The sequence below is a fragment of the Heliangelus exortis genome, chromosome 2, assembly GCF_036169615.1.
Source record: "Heliangelus exortis chromosome 2, bHelExo1.hap1, whole genome shotgun sequence".
Lineage (NCBI taxonomy): Eukaryota > Metazoa > Chordata > Aves > Apodiformes > Trochilidae > Heliangelus > Heliangelus exortis.
In genome coordinates this window covers 129,017,585-129,037,499 of record NC_092423.1, presented here as the reverse complement: position 1 = coordinate 129,037,499, position 19,915 = coordinate 129,017,585, and the positions used below count along the sequence as shown (strand labels likewise).

The following is a 19,915-nucleotide window of genomic DNA, read 5'->3' as shown; positions in this document are numbered from 1 at the left end:
TTCCTGGCAAAAGAGGAAAGTGTTATAAATAAAATGAATATGGCAAAAAAAAAAAAAAGGGATTAACATTAATAATGTAATGATGAGCCTCATTTCAATAGCCACTGATTTCCACTCAATCATCCTTACACACAGCACATACAGACAGCTAAAAGATGCTGGCATGGTTAAATGCAGCTTTGACAGAACCTCCATGGACCAATATGCATTTTGTCTAAACAGTGAACATAAGGTCTTTTCTCCAAGACAACAATAGGATAGCAAATATTTATTTCATATGACTTACATAAAGTAGATCTAGTATCCCAAAAGTAAATACCTTCTTTCAACAGCTGTTAACTGGTCAACAAAATTTGTCATCTTCCTTCTTCCAAATGGCAATTTCCTTTTTATTCTAAACTAACTCGGTCAAGGTTTGGCCAGCTGATCATGTCTTTTACAATTTTTATTTGATATGGCCTCAATTTGGTTGTGGTGTTTGGGGTTTTTGTGGGTTTTCTAGTAACTTACCTAGTATAGCTTGTGAGTTAACATCCCTTCTTTGGGTGAAATGTGCACCAGGGAGATCTTTTCCCATGACAGACACAGTGGAAAGCAGAGTGTGCCCAAACAGCAGAAAGAAGCATGCAGTCACTTTCTTCATCTTCAAGAAATAGAGGGACATTCAAGGTTGTGAAACTGCAAGAAAAGAGGTAAGAAGATGAGCTCTTTGATTACACATCAAGAGACACTATAACCATGTCAGCCCCCCAGATGCATTGCTTCCCTCCCATCACTTGCAAACATGCAGATATACTGGCATGGAATAATACCTGTACTTTCAGGAAAGATATAAACAGTACAGTAGCAGTTAGCAGCCCCTGAATAGTGTTTATAAGCACTGCTAGTTGAAGTTCATCATCATAATCCAAAATTTATTGACCTCTGCTATAATTTGTATTTGTATTTTTAATACAAGATAATATTTTTAATACAAGAAAAGCAGCTTTGTTTCACTCAACAGCCTGTTAACATAAATAGGTTCAAGGAAGATCCAAATATATTTATGTTATCCTAATAAACACTCAGTAGCATTTTTTCAGAAGTTTACTGGTTCTTGTAGTCAGAGGGATATTGGTTTCAGGAAAACTTAAGAGAATTAAAACATGAAAAGGGAATATATTCCAGAAACAGCAACTGTAAATATAAACTTGCAACAGCTCATGCTTCCTTTTCAGAAGGCTGTCTGTGCTTACTAGCATGAAGGTAACAGTGAAGAATGAATCTTGTTTGATAAAGGAGATTTCCAAGGACTGGCAATGAGTTTGGCCATAGGTTATGGATATATTTTGTCACACAAGAGAACAAATTAACAGGCAAATTCCTACACTAAGAGATGATTCCTGCCCATGAGTTTGTTAAGGCATCTTCAAAAGCCATGGCTGACACTGCCTACAAACAGACTGACATGCTAAGGCTCATCTTCTGGCCAATTCCTCTGTTAGTGGTTTTCCTCAGATGGTGATTCCTTCCACCTTCCACCAAAACTTTATTGTTGTGGCTTCTGAACAGATCATCTCAGAGGAGCCAGATTCAGCCTTGCAAAAAGGGATCTGATGAAATTTAGTCAAGAGCACCCCAAGGAGCACAAGAGATGGATGAAAACAAACCGAGTGGAAACGTCACAAGCAGTGCAAATTTTACCTGTATTTCTTCATTAATGAGCTAAGATGTTGAAAAAAAAAATAGCATCCTAAACCTAAGAAGCACATAGAGCCAGAGTTCTGCAACAGAAGGCAACTAAATGCCCCAGTTCAGAAACAGAATTGATTTTTTCCCACTATGAAGTACTCACTGGCAGAATAGAAAATTCTGAGTAAATACTTTCTCTCTAATAAAGAGATTTTATACATTATTCTTCAGTCTGTTTCACTCAACCATTAAACATTCATCTATTTTTCTACAATCTATTTTTCCTTTTGTGTATCCTACCAGTATCCCCCAAATGCAAACACAATGTTCTTTGTGTATATGCCATAGAGCAAAAATGAACTGAATCTTTGCACTCAAAATGCCCAACCTTGCTTAAATATTTAATATTATTCAGTAACAGGCAAACCATGATATAAGGACTTTCAAACTAGGAAAGAGATGTAGACAAATAGTTGGCATTTATAATATTGGCAAAAATATATTTTTTTAAGCCTGTATGGTATCACTTTTAAGACTATTTCCAGAGCTCTACTCAGAAACAGACAGACACTGTCTGCATGCACTACAGAAAATGGGAGAAATTTTTGCTGGTGGCAACAGTTGTTCCTGCTGGAAATCACTGATGAAAGGTTCTACCAGGCTGTCTCCTCACTTCTCAGGACATTGGAAACAAACACAGTGCTCTACAAGGAGGCCTCCTCTCTCTCTCTGTCTCTGTCCTGTTTCTTCAGCACACAAGGCAAATGAACCTCAAGGATACACACCAGTTCTAACACCAGTGCTTTACAAACACAGAAGCCATGCTCAGAGAGCTAAGGAGCATAGAGCATTTTTTTGCATTTTTGCAAAGCTGTCAGAGGAACCAGATGTGAACAGCTTGTTCAAAAGGGCTATCTGGCTGTTATCTACTTACCAATGGCTTAACTCACCCCTTCTTCCTATCCATCCTAAGCAGCTGTGGAGATTGGCCTAGAGCCACTTTACCTGATCCCAACTGTACATTAACAGAGAACTAAAGATCCCGTGGCAGAGCACCTCCACTGAGCCATCCACTAAGAGTGTGATGCCAAAGAAAAACAAGATAAAAAATTGACTGAGAACAGACCTACCAGCTCTGCAAAGTGCCCCAAATCCTCTTATATTCCAGCACTTAACAGATTTTATACCTTTGGAGCAATTCTTGGTATTTGGTAACAGTTTCAAATTCACTAGGCTCACAACTGTCCCCAGAAAACTTCAGAAAAAAAGAAAGAAAAAATGTTCTGTTTGCTGTGATTTAAAGTCTTCAAATTCTTCCTAGGAAAACTTTTATATGGCATGTAAATATCATACTGTTAGCTAATCATAAAAACCAAAATGCCTACATAAGCATTCATTAGCTGTCACCAAATTCTGAAACATATTAAAGAAGTAAATTTTCAATTTTGCACGAGTTTACCAGTCTCTTTGAAAAGTAAGGTGGGGAGTAATAAAAGAGAAGCACTGAGTAACAGTGCTTAGTTTTCTGGGGATATTTTATCTGAACTTAACATAAGTTCTATTGTTCAAAACTACTTCATTTTCATTCAGAAACCTTAGATTTCAATATCTTTACCAGCCAGACAACCACAAATTGCAGTTCCACCAAAATGATCCAATTCTCATTTAAAAAAAAAACAAACTATTACCAACATATTCCTACTTTCTGAAACAGTGGTATAAAACACTGTTTCTGCTTAGAAAAGGAGAGCTTTCGTTGCTAAAATTTTGATGTATAAGAACAATAAAACTTAAAGTGAGATTGCATCTGTTTGCAATGAGAAAACGAGCAAGCTCCCAAAGGCAAAGGCTGTGGGATGTGCTATTACATGCCCCTGATCCAAGCCTGTTGCCACCCTTTCATCCAAACTGAGAGCTTCTGTGCTGCTTTCCTGAGGTGATGGCAGCCTGAATTTGTGTGGTTTGTTCTAGTCCCAGGTACATACTTGTGTCCACTGCTGCTTGCCTTTTTGCACAACCAGTCTGCATTGTGGTTGCACAGCTTCTCTGCATACAGTCCTCCCATGGTTCTCACTTTATTTTCTGGGTCTTCTGCAAGGTCCCCTGTCTTCACTCTAGAAGCTGGATGGATCTTATTGCACCCCATTTAACTCCTCATTTTCCCAGCAGGTTAAGCCAGACTGCTGGCACAGCCCTCTGGAAGTTCACATTGCTGGATAACTTTTGTCTTACCAGCTGAGAACACATTCCAAAAGTACCAAAGTTGTAAACACTTATTTTTGGGGCTACCTGGAAAACATCTTTCAAGCACTTTTATTCCAGCTGTCACAGAAGGACCATTCAGCATTATACTAGCAGGAGCCAACTCCCCTGGGCAGACTCCCAAACAAACATCCCAAACACCTCAAAAGCAACAGAGATTAAGAGGAGCTGTGGCAACCCAGGGGGCTCAACCAAGCTGAGCACCAGATGTACCACCTTCCTCTCTCTGCTCCACTCTTCTGCCCACGGAGAGGAAGATGGTCCTTTGCAGGGCTTCACAGCAACCTTGGAGCAGTAACTATAATTTCTCTTCGTAGATGGGATGGAAATGAAAGACAAAAATAACCAGAGGCAATAGTTATTACCAGTATAGAGGCTGCCTTCAGCTTTCCTTGTTTGATAGTTAAGAGACAGCCGTTTATTTCCATTAAGCTGCCAGAAGATCTAACTTCAGTGATTTTAAGTCATAAAGAACTTAAGTGCATAAAAGTAAAAACATTCTGAACTTCTTTCAGCACTCATTATCTACCCATTTTTTTAAAATATCAGGAAACTGCAATCAAATCAAAAGCTTTTACTGAAGTTAAAGGAACAGCAAATGAGCCATTTAAGCCAATAAAATCAGAGGGTTTGTCCCCAGGTTAGCAAGCACAGTGGAAAACCAGTGAGCTCTTATTACAAGAAAGCCACAAACTATCTGATACTCAATGCCATCACCTCCATAATTAAAAAAAATTAAGGACATCAGGCACTGTAAAGCCTTGTTAACTATCAGTTAGAATATGTTCACTATCCACAAGCCAGCACATGCATTATTAGTCCATGACTCATTAAAATCACTGTGTGTGGCATGGGTTTGGGGACATAAGAGTATTGATTTCTTTCATCTTTCTGGACCTGTTGCTGACACAGGCATTTTCCACTTCTAAAAAAACAGCTGTAGAGCCCCCCAGAGTCCAGAGTCCAACATAAGATACCTGTCCCTAGCTATGCAGGTGTTGTGTGGGGGCAGCTCCTTACAAAGGAACACTCTGCTGTCATCCTGTTCCACCAAATGATGCACTGGATTTTCTTTGACTCCTTCCTGCTCAAGGAGGGCTTCACTATGCTCAGCAGTACAAGATGGGTAGAACCCCCCTAAATCATGGTCATTAACTACATCTCACCAATGTTAAATAATGAAGAAGAAACCAGACTGCATGTGCTCTAAGTTTGTAAATTCCTCACCTGCTCCTCAACCCTGATGGCAGGCACTGCTTGCACATGAACCTACCCATCACTGCACCAAATCTGCAAAGAAGTAGAGTGGCACTTCCTTGTTACACATTCTTTAACTCCTTTTAAGAGGCCAGTTTTGGCCATTCATGCTGTCAACAGGATCAGATGAATACGGGAAACTCATTAGCTAAAAATCAATTAAACCAATTAAATCGATTCAGGTGTATTCTGAGATAGACAACTCAAATGCAAGCAGCTTTCATAGCACATCAAACCACCACAGCAACAAAACTAAAAGGAGACTTGGCAACACCAGTCTTTTATCCATCTAAAATGATGAGTGTCCAGACATGAAGAGCAACCCAAACCAACTCCACAGAGGGGCACAATCCTAATATGTGTAGACAACACGTCTGCATAGTGATTAGGACAGGATGACAACCACAGATTCAGAGTATTCCAGCTGTATTTCCTGTGCTTGTATGGTCCTCCTTGTCCAGCATTTATACACACATACTTCAGCAGCTAAAAGGATATTCCAGTGCTCTCTGCTCTGAAAGATCCTCCTGGCTGGTACAGCAATCGGGCTGCAGCTGAAAGAAATTCCATGGTACCTAATTATTCTGACTGCTGCTACAAAAGCCCACAGCTGAGTTGTATCCTGGACTAATAAATTTAAATGTGACAGTGGACTACATTAACTTAGATTTGAAAACAGCACAGGAAAGACCAAAAATGCATTATGCAGCAGTTCCTAGGAGGAAAGTAAATGACATCTGGTAGTCAGCCAAATATTCCCCCAAACCCAACATGGGTGCCTATGAGTACATACACAGAGCATAGCTGAAGGAGCTACAGGATACAGCAGAACCGTGTTCTGGAAGCCATCAGAAGAGCACTGGGGACAGAGGAAGAAGCTTGCCCATCCAAGCACAGAGGTCAGATAAGGAAGGACACAAAGGTCTTGAGTACACACAAAAAAATACAGTTTACAGGAGCAAGCAAACATCCGGGTTAAATTTTGTTCTGTGGTATAAATATAAATATAAATATAAATATAAATATAAATATAAATATAAATATAAATATAAATATTAAATATAAATACAAATACAGTAGGACTGACACAATTAACTCAGTTATCCATAGGGCTGAGAGTAAATGTACTACAGGTGTAATACAGTTTTCTACAGTTGTAATGAAATGAAGAACTTTAAGGGATCTAAGTCATGTAAATCACATATAGATTTCCTGATATCACCATTGTAAAACTAATAATTACTAAACCATAGATTCACAGAATAGTTCACATCAGAAAGGACCTCTGATCAGGTCCAAAGCCTGCTCAGAGCTGAAGCCGATGCCTATTTCAGTAGCTCACCATATAAGAGGAAGTGGTGATACTGTAGAACAGTGCACCCATAGTATGGTTTACTCTGCATAGTTTCCAGTGGTTAGGCAGCAAGCTTTAAGAGTGGGAATTCTTATTTTATGACAGCATCAATCTCCATGTTGTGATTTTTTTTCAGTTGCCACTTGGATAATAGACCTTTTCATTATCTTATTCTTTTGCAGAAGGCTCATCTGCACTATTTGGTTCTGGATCCGATCTAGACATCAGAGTTTCCACAAAGTTCCCAAAAGAGGGGCATGGGAAAACTGAGAACTTCAATTTTACCACGAAGATGAGGTATTTATATAAAAGCATATATTATATGACATATAATATACGTGTGGGCTGCTCTAGTTTTACCTCTGTGAAGTACAGTCACAAACCATAACAGATTGTTAATTGTAAACAGAAAGTCAAGGATACTGTAGTTCTGAAACTTATTTGTGAACCCACACTGACCTCAGTACCAGCACCAGAGTAAAACAATAACCTGGGGTTTAAAACCACTCCACTCTAAATACTACTTGCTCATAGTGCAAACATGATCTAGCAAGGAGTACACTATACAAAAAGAACTTCTTATTGTCCAGATTATAATTAAAGAGCAGTGTCTAGTGTTTCACCCTCCCATGAAGATGGTTTTTAAGTCATGGGAGCCTAGTTAGATCTGATTAGCCTTTCTCTAGTTTCCCTGGACTAAGATATCTTTTACTATTGCAGCTGGGTCCCAGGATCCCAACACATAAGCACCAGAATGTGTGTTAGGTTGTTCATAAGATGCCCCAGTGAAGCCAATGGAAAGACTCAGTGTTATTAGCTGTGAATATTGAGTGCAGGATTTAGGGTCTTAGCTGCAGACTTGAGTGACTGGATGCCAAATTTTCTTAAGATATAAATCAAATTTAATTTTATTGACCATAGTTATAATTGTAATGATATACAGTACATGAGGAGAAGTTGGAAAACCCAGTGCTTAAAGCTGACATGTCTATACGAAAAGTGTAGAATTAAAAAATTTTGTTAGATTTGTAGGATTTTATGGAAAAGTCATAAGTTTATTTTATTAAAGTCTTGATTTAAGGGATGGGATTCAGTATGATAATTTCTTCTGAACTAGTCAGCTGCCTGACAGTAGCACAGCTGTAACATGTAATACAGCATGTTACCTTTTCAGATCTCTGTCAGGATAATCCACCTCTTCAGTGATGTCCCCAAAAGAAAACCCAAGGATTTAGGGAGTATTACAATAATCAGTAGGCTGCCCTCTTCCCTCTCAGTCAACACTAACCCACTGTTAAGCAGCTACAGCCAACAGCCTGACAGGGAAACTGTTGTCTTCTGAAACAGCAGTATGTGGTCATTAGAGGTGCCACAAAGATTTTTAGCTTAAGCAGCACCACCTCGGGTGTGTTTCCAGGGTGAGTATACTACACTCAGCAATCCATGCCCTGCTCCTTCCCCCTGCAGCAGCCTCTGCTCTGGGGAAGCCCGGGCGCTCCCACGCCGCACGCCAGCGGCGGCCGCTCCGTCCAGAGCTACCTGCGGGGTGAAGGCACCTGCAGGATGCTCACTAGCAAATGTTTCCAGAGAAAGTTTGGCTTTGCAACCTGCATCAGTTTTAAAATATAGCGGGGTTTCTCTTTACAGCACGTACACTGTTAAGTAAGTTACAGACGCATGCAAGAGGGAACATGGGACTCTTCTCAGACCCACGCACTTCAAAAGAAAGGGAAACATTTGTCCCGCGGATGAAGCAGGAGCACCAAACCGCTCCAGCAGAACCCAGCAAGCGAGCATCCAACCCAGACCCGGACCCCGCCGCGGCCCCTTGCCTCGGCCTCCCGCTCCCCTCAGGGCCCTGCCGCCCGCACTGCAGCCCCCGCCGCCCGCGGGGCCCTCCCCGGCCGCCTTCTCACCCGGAGGGGCCCCGGGGGCACCCGCCGCCACGGGGTGGGACCGTCCCTCCGCCGAGCCAGGGCCCCGGGGCGGCGGTGACCGCGGGCTGTGCTGAGGTGCCAGCGATGCCGAGCCCTGCCGGGCGGACCCGGAGGCAGCGGGCGGGAGACGGGAGGCGAGGAGAGGCGGGGCGGGGCAGGGCAGGCGGCAGAGCCGGGCTTACCTGAGGGGCTGGCGGGGCCGCTCCGCTCAGCAGCGGAGAACGGCAGCGAACGGGAGCGAAAGCGGGAGCGCCGCCTCCCCCCTCGGCGCGGCCCCGGACGGCGCTTCCCCTCCCGCCCCCCTGGGAATGCCGCGAGCTGAGGGGAGCTGCCGCCTCCCGCCAGCCCCGTCCCCGGGCGGCCGCAGCCCCTCTCAGCAGCACTGCGGGGAGGGAAGGGTCCCGCTAGGGAGGCACCGGCCCCTCTGTTCGGACCTCCGCAGCCGTAGTGGAGGACGGGACCCGCTCCCTCCCGTCAGCCTCGACAGGGACGCGGGCTGCGGGCTCCCTCCAGCCTTTCCGGGCTCCCGGCTGCAGTGCTCCCGTCCGGGCCACGCCACTCGCGCCGCGCCCCTCAGCCCCGCCACCGGATCCTCCCTGCCAGACCTGGCCCTTAGCTGCGAGGGAGCGGCGAGGGCAGCTCCTGCAGCCCCGAGGAGGAGTGTCTGCCCCGGCCGAGGAGGCTCTCCTCTCAGGAGAGAGCCGTGGGGTGCCCGCGGAAGGAAAGCGGGCCGGTGTGGGTCTGTCGGCTCAGCCCCGGGCCGGCAGCATCCTTCCCCGACCACCGCCGTGCTCCCCGCGTCGGACTCGCACTCCCTTTCAGGGAAGCTGACCAAGGGAATCGTCGGGGAATGGAAATCCCATTCCCCGCGTGGAGGGACTCCGGGCCAAGGCAAACAGTCCCTGGTGAATCATGGGGGTGTCTGCCACCGCGGCGAGCCTGTGGGAGCCTCCGTCGGGGAAAGTGCTGGGGGAGGCGGGAAATAAATGAGCCAGGTAGAAGGGACCATTGTTTCTCAGCTCTTACGGCAATGGCACAGTCAATAGTCCGGGTGGAAAAAGCTGAGTGTGGAGTTTATATTAACTCAATTTATATCAACATATGTATGGAAGAATTAAAATGCCTACTCTGTTCCAAAGAAATTGCCATTTCTGTTTCAACAACAGTGAAAGCCATTCCAAATGGCAGAGGTGAGCTGGACTCAGTGCTGTGCCCAAGAGGAAAAGGGATAAAATCACCAAGCCATGCAAATTCCAGTGCATCAGGTTCCAGCAGGGCCCAGGCGAGGAGATTTGTGTCTCCTGGAGTTGCTGGGATGGTGAGCAAAGCTTGGAAATCAGCAGAGCTAATTTTGGAAGGGACAATTAATTGTGAGACAGGTGTACAAAATCTGATCTCTAAAAAAAAGAAGTGTAAGTGATGGACAAATCTCAAACTGAAAGAGGCTGAATTTACCCCATCTTTCATCCTGAGCACTGGCTCCTGAGCCTCTCCTGTAGCTAAAGAAAAGGGAAACATTAAAAAGGCAGATGAACATTGATAGACATTACAGCAAACCCAGCAGAGCCAAGTGCAGAACAGTTTACCTTTGTCATGTAGTACAGGATGAGCCTGTAGCCGTGGTCCCAGTTAGCTCCATTAGCTCAAAATTCAGACTATGTACCTCTCAAGATTTCACTGTGCTGTGGCTTGAGGTGCCAGCTGAGTTGCCAGAGAAAGACAAAATGCAGGAAAGAAAGTATTGTGTTGAGAAGATGATGTGAGTGCCCACAGGCTGGGCTTGGCTTCAGCTACATTTTACACATAAGAAATCCCAGCACCAGCTCTTCCCAGAGGCCATGCATCCTGCTGCTGTTGACAGGTTTAACACATGGAAGATATCCCAGCTGGAGTTTGGAGGAAGGGGAATGATGGCAGTAAGTCAGCACTATAAGGCACCTCTATTCTTCTAAGACACAGCTTAGAAGATGGGGAGATTTTTATTTGACTTGATTAATCACCTTTTTGCCATTTATTTAATACTGCACTGGCAGTTTCGTGTATTCCTCAAATTACAGAGACCTTTCACCACTTGTTCTTCCTCACATCACGAGCTTCTGTGTCCTCCACTCCCACAATGTGACTTCTTTTCTGTTTGGTAGAGGCATTTTTCAGTCTATCAAAAATCTGGGGAAATGAGAAGAGCCAAGTCGGGATGTGTTAATGTTAGAATAAGCTGGAGGATTCTATCAAGACATGCTTTAGAATCTTCAGGCAATTATAACTAACTGGATACCAGACGCTTTCTGAGTCTTCTCTTTCCTTTCTTGTCTTCTATCAGTGCCTGGAAGGATCATTCTAATTCTGGAACAAACTCCCAGTAGTGCAGGCTGCTTTTGAACTTCATTATACACTTAAAACCAGTGGAACTGAAATGGATCAGTCTTTGAAGGACTAATGAACTGGTAAAGAGCATGCATTACTTTTGTCTCACACTTCTGTGTTGATTTTGTTGTGTCTTAGTTCCAGATGTTTGAGGATTAAGATCTTGGCTGCCTCTGTACTTGATTGCAAGAATCACATCATCTTAAGGCATCTGACAAAGGCAAATAATTTACTGGAGTGCCTGGCCAGACAATACCTCAGATTTACCTCAACCCTTTTTGCTTTGCCATCTCTTACTACCACTGCAGGCTTCCATCTTTCTAGTTGCCATGGCTAGCAGCTGAAGTCTCCTGAAGTGGCTCAGAGAACTGGGCTAAAAGGCAAAAATTTGGTTATTGAAGCCCAAATGCTGCAATTACCAAGGTTTTTCCTGCTGAAATTCTTGAATCTTATATTCCTTAAAATGTTTTGAAAGAAGACAATGAGAACTCTTGCAGCTGGTACCTGAAAAGCAAGTATTTGTCATATACTTAAGTTACAGAATTTCTTCATAGTCCTCAGAAGAAATGTGTGGTTACTATCCAGGTTGGACAATGTTGACTGGTAAAAAAAATGTGATATATGATATTATCAGTGGCTGGATTCAATGAACCTATATGCTGTTGATAAAATACATACTGACTTCATCTGTGGACAGCACTCAACTAGATGAAAAATTGTCTTGGGATTGCCACTCTGCCAAGTATATTCACAGGCTTCATTTTTGCTATGGCTCTCAATATGTGGACAGTAAAAGTGGATTTTCAGTGTTTCTCCAGGTAATTTAAGGCATGTCACTCTGAAATTCAACCCTCCTTTCCTTCCAAATCCATGACAATGGTTCTTTACTCAACTCCTGGGACAAAATTGAGATCACATACACCAAGAGGTGATCTTACAACATGATTCAGGAAGCATGGAAGATGCTAGCTCCATATCACTCCTTGCACAATGAAAAATATTCTAAATGTAGTGTTGTGTTTGCATTTTCATCATGTCTAGATCATAAGTGAAATAACAATGTTCTTCATCAACCTTAGGTAATGTCTGTGTTGTGCTCAAAGTAGGCACCCAAATTTCATCTGAACTACAACTTTGACAGAATTTAGGCAATCTGGCTCTTGGCCTAACAGTGTTTGTACAGAACCATGGAGATCAAAGATTGAAAAAAGGAATTGACACCAACATCTAAATTTTGGTGATTCAGATGACAAGGCACCAAGTGGTAGCCAATCCAGCCAAATCCTTTGGTGTTTTTGGGGTATCATTTGCAGCAGAAACACCTTCATGATTGATCTTGTCATTGCTGTGGCTCCTGACTTAAGATTTACCTTGATTTCATCTTTAATGAAATTAGTTGATGATATTAACACTTTAAAAAGGAAGCAGACTGTCTCCTAGCAAGTATCAACAAAACCACAGTAGTCGAGGACATATACTGGTCATATTTATTTTAAAAAGGTTAATAAAAAAATATTAGTGAAACTTACCTGTCTCATAATGACCCAGATGAAATATGTTCTGTTAAAAAGCTACTAGGGTAATGTATATTAACTAATAGAGATAACTGTGGCTATTATGAACCACTTTGGTGTTGATTAAATCTTTCATACTGGAAGCACCTTTTCTTTTGGCTGTGGTACAGCTGTGATGCTGACATGTGGTGAGGTCTGATTCAGGAACCATCTTGAGGATATAATAGGAGGCACCAAAGCCTGCACTGATCTTACATTTAAAGGAGACTACTCATGGCCAAGTGAAGCATATATTCAGAGGTTTTGGAAGCTTCTTAGATCAATCATCAACCTTCAAAACTCTTTGACTCCTGAAAGTGGCCCTGTAACACCTAAGTTTGTGGCAATGGCCCCAGGAAAATTCTGTGCTTCATGAAGTGCATAGGAAATAGAGATATTAATTCCCTTTGCTGCCAGTTCTATTCCAACACCCATAAGACAAGAAAGCCTGGTCCTTGCTGCCAGCACTGACCAGAGGAGCTGAGAAAGGGCAGCAAGTCTGCCTGGCTCTCCAGGAGTCCTTGTGCTGGCCACCCTGTGCTGGCATTCGGGAACACTTCCAGGGCAGATGCTCCAAGCCCCTGTGCAAACCTGGGAGTGTCCTGCACAAGACACCAGGAGCCACTTCTGCCTTTTTTAGTGAGCAGATTTCTGCCCACTTGTGCTGGGTGTGTGGTAAGAGCACACAGGGGGACTCAGGTGACTGAATGTTTTCACGGAGCTTGAGCATGAGCTGGGCACCAGCCTGCTCAGCCCTGTCCAAACGGGTGATGTGTTAAACATCATTTTTTGATCTTTCCCCTTACCAGAGCCCCATAGGGCCAAGACAGGAGGTGAATGCCAAACTTCACAAGCTGGAGAAAACCAGGTTCACCATATAGAACTGCAGGCACCCTGGGAGCAGTGAAATGTTGAGCAAGGTGAAGCACTTGTAAGGTTGGGCAGCAATTGAACATGCTGTCAAGACATCAGTTTTGGAATTAAGCATCCAAGTTATTTTTTGAGTCTTCTACATAACAAAAGATAGAGAATTTCCTGAATGAATTGATTCCTGAAGTAATTTATGTATTGCCTTACAAAACCAGTCCTTTATTGCTGAAAAACTTGCCAAGAAGAAAAAAATCTGTTAAAAAACTTTATCACAGATGAAGGATGGAGATGTACTATAACAGAAAAACAGCTTGTTGTTGTAGTCTGATTTTTCTATCTGCAGGTTTCTCTCACTAAGTGCTGTTACACTTCTGTTGGCTGCATTGAAGACACAGTTTGTTGAAGTTTTGTTCCTTATGTACTTACTTACATGGTGTCCTTAAGTCACCTCCTAAATCTGAGTTATTAAAGGAACTGCATTTCTTGAGTTTTTCACTTGATGGCATATTTTCCAGCTCTCTAATGGTTCTTTCAAGTCTTTGCTAACCCACTCCAAAGTTGTCTTAATATTCTGCTTGAATTATTCGCAGCTTTAAGGTATAGGCAAAACAGATTTTTTTCCTTTTTACTGATGATTTATACTTTCTTTAAAGTCATGGATGAAGAGTTTTAAGTACCACGGAGTCAAAAACATCCTTGCAGACCTTCTCTTGAAACTCAGTCACTTACTGAGTAATCTTTGCTCACATACAGCTGAGATTTATCAGCTGTTTTGCAATATATTTCATCTGTGCAATGCTGTTGCTATATCATTCTAGTTCCCTAGTCAAAATGTTGTGTTCTACCAGGTAAAGTGTCTAAGAAATGTCCAACAAACAACTTTTACACTCAACCCTATACTGATCCATTTCATAATCCCTTTATAAAAAGGAAAAAAGGATTCCTTGACAAAGTCTGATCCCCCATACAGTCCTGTGTTCTATTAACAATTTTCTGAGTACTGCAATCAATGACAGAAGTATGGAAAAATTTAAGTAGTAATTGACCAAAAAAAAATCCTCAAGGATGGTGGTCAGCCTCTCTAACTTACAGCCTTGCATGATGAATTTTCTGTAATACCTAAAATCTATATATTTAGTACAGTAACCCTCCAAAAGATGCTTTTTGGCTTTGCATCAGATCTCTGTTTTTTTAAAGACTGAAGAGGAAGAAAACTTTGTAAGAGAGATTCTATTGAAAGAACAAAAGATGAAATGCTTCTTGAAAACACTACTAGGTATAGTAGTGGATGCTGTATATAAAGACTACCTGAAAGAATTTAACTTGTTCCTAGTAATGTTAAAAAAAGTTCCTAACCCTACCCGCTACCAAGCATCTGGAAAATCCATCCAAATGTAAGCTGGTATTTTACTGAAAAAGGCATCAGAGCAGTAAAAGTATGAAATGCCAAAGAATATCTGTAGTAACCATGGTGCAGTTTGTAGCTGGGTATTAAGTAGCCCACACCTAAATGTTGCTCCTGCACAGTTGCACAAGGGCACTTATGGAAACATCTGATCTGTTGCTTGATGCTTGATGTACAGCTGTTGCCAGGCAGGTTTTCCTGAGCTTCACTTTTTCACAGGGAGTCTACTTTTCTAGACTCCTGGAGTGTTTACAGTGTCTGCTCATCATAATGATGCTTTGCTTTCCTTGTACTTCATTTTTGCAAATTACTGCACCAGAACTTTTTATCTAGGATGAAAAATTGAGCTGCAAAGAGAGGAAAAAGCAACCAAAAGATAACGATGTATTGTGTTATGTTTTCAGCTTTTTTTTTTCCCTTTCTTTTTCTTCTGCTAATTCACAAGATAAAAAAACCCAAATAAAATAATCTATGAAACAGAAACAAACCAGTTCCTAGGATGAAAATGTTTCCACAGATACCTTTACTAAATATCTGTAAAGGAAAACATTTGCATTTAAAAAGATGCAAACATCAATATTTTTGTAGGAGTAAAACAAAAAACCTCTTTAATTGCTTTTTCTTTATCAGAAGCAAAGCAGGATCACACAGTAGCAGGAAATTTAAGCTAACCTTTGCAACTGATAAAGTTAATTTAATCCTTAGAGCTAATGCAATGAAGGAAATGAAACTCATTCCAATTTTTTAACGATTTGGTGGGGAGAAGAATTAATGAAGTCACAGAAGATAAATATTTGTAACTAATTGCCAGCTCTCATCACTGGTCCTTTACTTTTATACCCTTGCTGCCCCCAGGTGAGTGCATGTGATACTGCCCAGAATGACTGAATTCGTATAAACAGCACTGATCTCCCAGGGTATCCCACCGATTTGTTACTTACTGAGCAGTCTTAAACTGGGGTTCTGGTGATCCACAAAATAAAACTGTAGAAGTAATTGCCTGTCCATCTGCTTTTCTCCAGAAGAGACAAGATGCTTGTTTGTGCTTGCCCCTAGCCCAGAGAGAGCCTTAAATGTCTGCCATTCATAAAGTAGAACGTATCTGTCTTATTGGAATGAAATGTGGATTTTTTAGGGACACCTTGCCCCTCCTGACACTGAATGTGCTCAGAGGATGTGATGATCTGTCTACCAATGTTGAGCCTCTGTCTCTTAATTCATCTTTGCCTCTGTTGTCATGAAAGGACCTGAAATGTGTGCTTTGAATAGGGAAAACAGTTTCAAAATTTCAGGTGATTAACTCCCCACCGCTCTTGGTGGTGAAGTAAAAGGCATCACGGAAAAAAAAATAATCTCTCAGCCCCTCAAAAAAACACCAGAATTATTTGGACACGTGGGTGAAGTGTATACAAAAGCAGAAACTTGTTAGACTTATTAGCAGGATGTACTGATGTTCTGTAATGGAGCCCAGGGTCTGGGCTACAAGCTGTGTTTGCCTCATCCCTGTTAGTGCTGCTCATGCTGATCTCGAAGGGCCAACACAAGTCCTCTGAAATGGCTCGCAGAGCCCCCACTCTGCTGCATCTCCCTCTCTCAGAGCAGCTGCACAGCTCTTGTGTCTCTGCTGGCCAGCAAGCTTCTCCAGTAAGCCAAGCAGCCAGTCCTGCTCCCTGCCTGATCCATCTCCTCGCTGTTTATTCAGCCTTCAAGCAACCCCGTGGCCTCTGCTCAGCCCAAGTAGTTGAATCCAGCCCTGGCTATAAAGGGCAAACCTTTCAGGGCTTTTCTGAAAACCCTCCTGTTTGAAGGGCTTGAATAATCTGAAAGAAAACAAAGGTAAGTTCCTGTATTAAATTTCACATAAGTTCTTCTTTAAAATAAATAAATATTAAAATAAATAACTATCGTAGCTCATTGTCTAGGACACAGCTGTAGAGCTGCCTCTTTACTTTGAAAAATCTTTGCTGGCTGGGTGACAACGAGGTTCCCACTTCTGTTGCTTTGGTATCTTATTCTGCAGGAGGTAGAGCCAGGCTGCAGGCAGAGGGTCACAGATCTGGCTTCCACACCCTGCTGAGCTATTCACTTGAAAAACTGGCCACGTTGCAGAACCATTTTGGGTCATATCCATGGGTGTGGAGACATCATTTACAAATACCAGAGTCCTTCCCTGAAAGAACTCTAATCCTGACACATCAGAGCCAAGCCTCCCTTTAGATAACTGTGCCTGCTGGTTTGGGTTTCTCACTGGAACATCTCTGTACCATAGGCACTGAAATTCAGCAATAAATGTTTTTTGGTTTTTGGTTTTTTTTGTATGGCACCTGACTACTATTTCTGCATGTAAGAGGGAAATGTAAATGGGAAGGATATAACTTAGGTCCAGAGAATCTGCCTCTGAGGAGAACCACCTCTAAGGATGTAGTTTAGCTCCAGAGAAGCAGCTTGTAGTCATCTGTCAAAGTAGACAATTTGGTAGAAATTTTACCACTATTCCTTTTAGGTTTAAAAGAATAAAGCTGTACATTTCATCTCATTATATCAGGTAAGAACAAGGCATCACTCATTCCAGTGCTAAAAGTCTGAAATGGGGTTTGCATAAAAACTAAAAAACAGGTTACAGGGCAGTTATATTTCTTCCTGATCATAGCAGAAGAGAAAGGCAGCACATAGGCCAACCATGTTTGTTGCTGTGAAGCCTATCAGTGCCACAAACCTTGTCTCTCTGTGCTGTTTGAAGGACATACATGAACCTTTCCTTCCCATACTCTGTCCCAGTTGCTGCTCTTCGCTCCTTTCTGCCCTTACCAGTAACCACGTCTTCCCTCTTGCATATTCCAAGCATCAATGTGGAGACTTGACAATATTAACAAAAATTGTTTAAAACTGCCCACAGTGCCTCTAGTTGCTGTATTTTGGATAACAGGGTAGTGGTGTGGAATATACTATTTTGAAAGCAGAGAATTTAGAATTTCAAACCTATCATTACCTCTGCTTCCTTGACAAGCTTTTCTCTGGCCATATATCTGTTACGGTTTTTGCTAACATATAAAGTCTGGATTTTTTTTTTTTAATAAACCAGACATCTTCTCAAAGAAGTAGAGCCAGGCTGGCCTGGCTAAAATAATGGTCATTAGTAATTGGTTTGGAGAACGGGATGTACTTACAAGCATAAGTGCCACATTGATTTTTCACCTTTACAAATGCCTCTTTGCTTGCTCCAGTAAGATGTAGGGATGAGTGTGCAACAAACAGAAGCTGCATTGCTCCATCAGGAATAAAAACATGGCACGAAGATGAGGGAAGTTGGATTTCTGCCTTACCATGCTGATGTAAACACTTTAAAAATACAAAAGTATGTCTCTTGAATCAATCTTTTTTCCTTTCTCCCTTCTAAGTTGCAACATTCTGTCAATTAACATATGTTTACCTCACCATATGCCTGACAGACACCTAAAAGATAAGAATGCTTATCAGGTCACCTCCTGGTGCATGGTGGAAACCAAACCAATGAAAGTAGCAGGACACCGAAAAGACAAAAAGATAAGGATGACTCATCTCCGGGAAGTCTGGAAATCTGTGTGTATCAGGGACTTATGCAAAAAAGGGACCCCTCTTCTTTTCCTGTATAAAAAAGCCCGGGAGAAAAGGAGAAGTGGCGGCTTTCTTCTAGACCCCCCCTTCTCGGCACTTCGGCTTCAGCTACGGGACAGAGAAGAGGCAGGAGCGACAGACCCTACGCACCCGACCACAGCCAGAGGCCAGCGCCGGCGGACCGTGATAACATCTTGATTACTACCTCCTTCTTTTCTCTTCTTAACGACTCTTCTCTCCAAAGTAACTAATTGTATAAATCCTAAATAGATCCTTTTAACTTGTTTAAATCATAAAGCCTGGTTATTTTTGTAAATTCACGCGTCGTCTATGAGTAGTGGCTGAATTTTCCTCCCAAACAAAATATAAATAATAACTCGGATCGTAACACATGCATAGGCTTTGTGAAGCCTGCAATGCCTTATATTTCAAAAAAACTGGAAGATTTTAGCAAACTATCTACTTGTATTTCTGGTACTGTTAAGGTTTAGATTCCTATTTGCTGGCTTTGTATCCATTTTTATAATGTTCCATGTCAATATACCTTGAAAATAGTTTCTTTCCACCAGTAAGTTACTAGCAATTATTAACAATAAACTGCTATATTAGATTTTAAGATAAGAAAACATGAGAATTTGAGTAAGCACATGCTCATAATACCTGGGAGAAAGGGAAAAATGCAAGGAATAGTGAAAAAAAACAATGTTAGCAGCAAGCAGTTCCCAAGGCACTGAAACTTAAGAAAATGGGTTTTCAGTGGGCTTTTGTGTCCCAGGTATTAGACTGACTACTAAAAACAAAAAGCCAGAAAAGCTTGTGTGTGAATTCCCCAGGATTAGACAAGGAAATGGAGAATAAATTCAACAAATGAGGATAAAAAATCTTCAGCTGGAGTTCATGTCTCTTCATATAATTCAAAGGACCCACTTCATTTTTGGGAGAGAGGAAATTTGTCTCCCATGAGGATCCTCTGGTACATTAGGAGAGCTGAGATTATATTACAAGATCTCCTCCCTCCTCTCCAGCTGTCTCTCTGCAGCATAGGCAGGAATGCTATGGGCTTGATGCCATAACCTCCTTGCCCTCTTTAACTCAAACTGGAAAAAATCCAAAAGGTTTACTCCTAATCCAATTAGGAGTACTGGCAGGACACATGCACTAGCACTTAGGCACATGTGGTATGTGAGGAAGTCTTGATTCCTTAGTCAGACCAGTTAAAGTCTACAGAAATTTTGTGTGAATTAGCACAACATTATCCCTATAATGATGTGGAGAAAAAGTAAACACAGCTTTTGGTGTAGGTCAGTGTAGTCTGGGTCTGTAACCACACTCTTCATCAGACCTGGCAAACTTCTTGAACATTCTGGACAATGAACTAAATTCTGGACAATTCTGGACAATGAACTAAATTCTGGACAATGAACTAAAAGCTTGATTTATCTCATTATTGAACAATAATTTTTTGAATTTTCTGTTCTATTCTCCATTTTTTTCAGCATGGAGGGAAAACAGGTGAATGGATTGGTGAGTGGACTGAAAAAATTGTTGCTTATGTAATTTACAGAGAAAATCCTGCCATGCCATATTGATTGGACAAGAAGTTGTGCATGTTTGTGCTTTTCAGACAAGAAAAAATATTTCCATAATC

The 19,915-nt window shown here is 41.9% G+C and overlaps 1 protein-coding gene across 5 annotated transcripts in view; it reads right to left on the bottom strand.

The window, feature by feature from the left end:
* MATN2 (matrilin 2) overlaps positions 1–8,762 on the bottom strand; it is a 69,175-nt gene extending 60,413 nt beyond the window's left edge. For all 5 annotated transcript variants that reach the window (XM_071738020.1, XM_071738018.1, XM_071738021.1 and 2 more), the window contains exons 1-2: positions 8,664–8,762; positions 511–678 (exon numbers count right to left, since the gene is read on the bottom strand). In XM_071738020.1, coding sequence (XP_071594121.1) covers positions 511–664 — 154 coding nt within the window. In that variant the 5' untranslated portion in view covers positions 665–678; positions 8,664–8,762. The remainder of the gene's footprint in view (positions 1–510; positions 679–8,663) is intronic.
* Between the last annotated feature and the right edge of the window lie 11,153 nt (positions 8,763–19,915).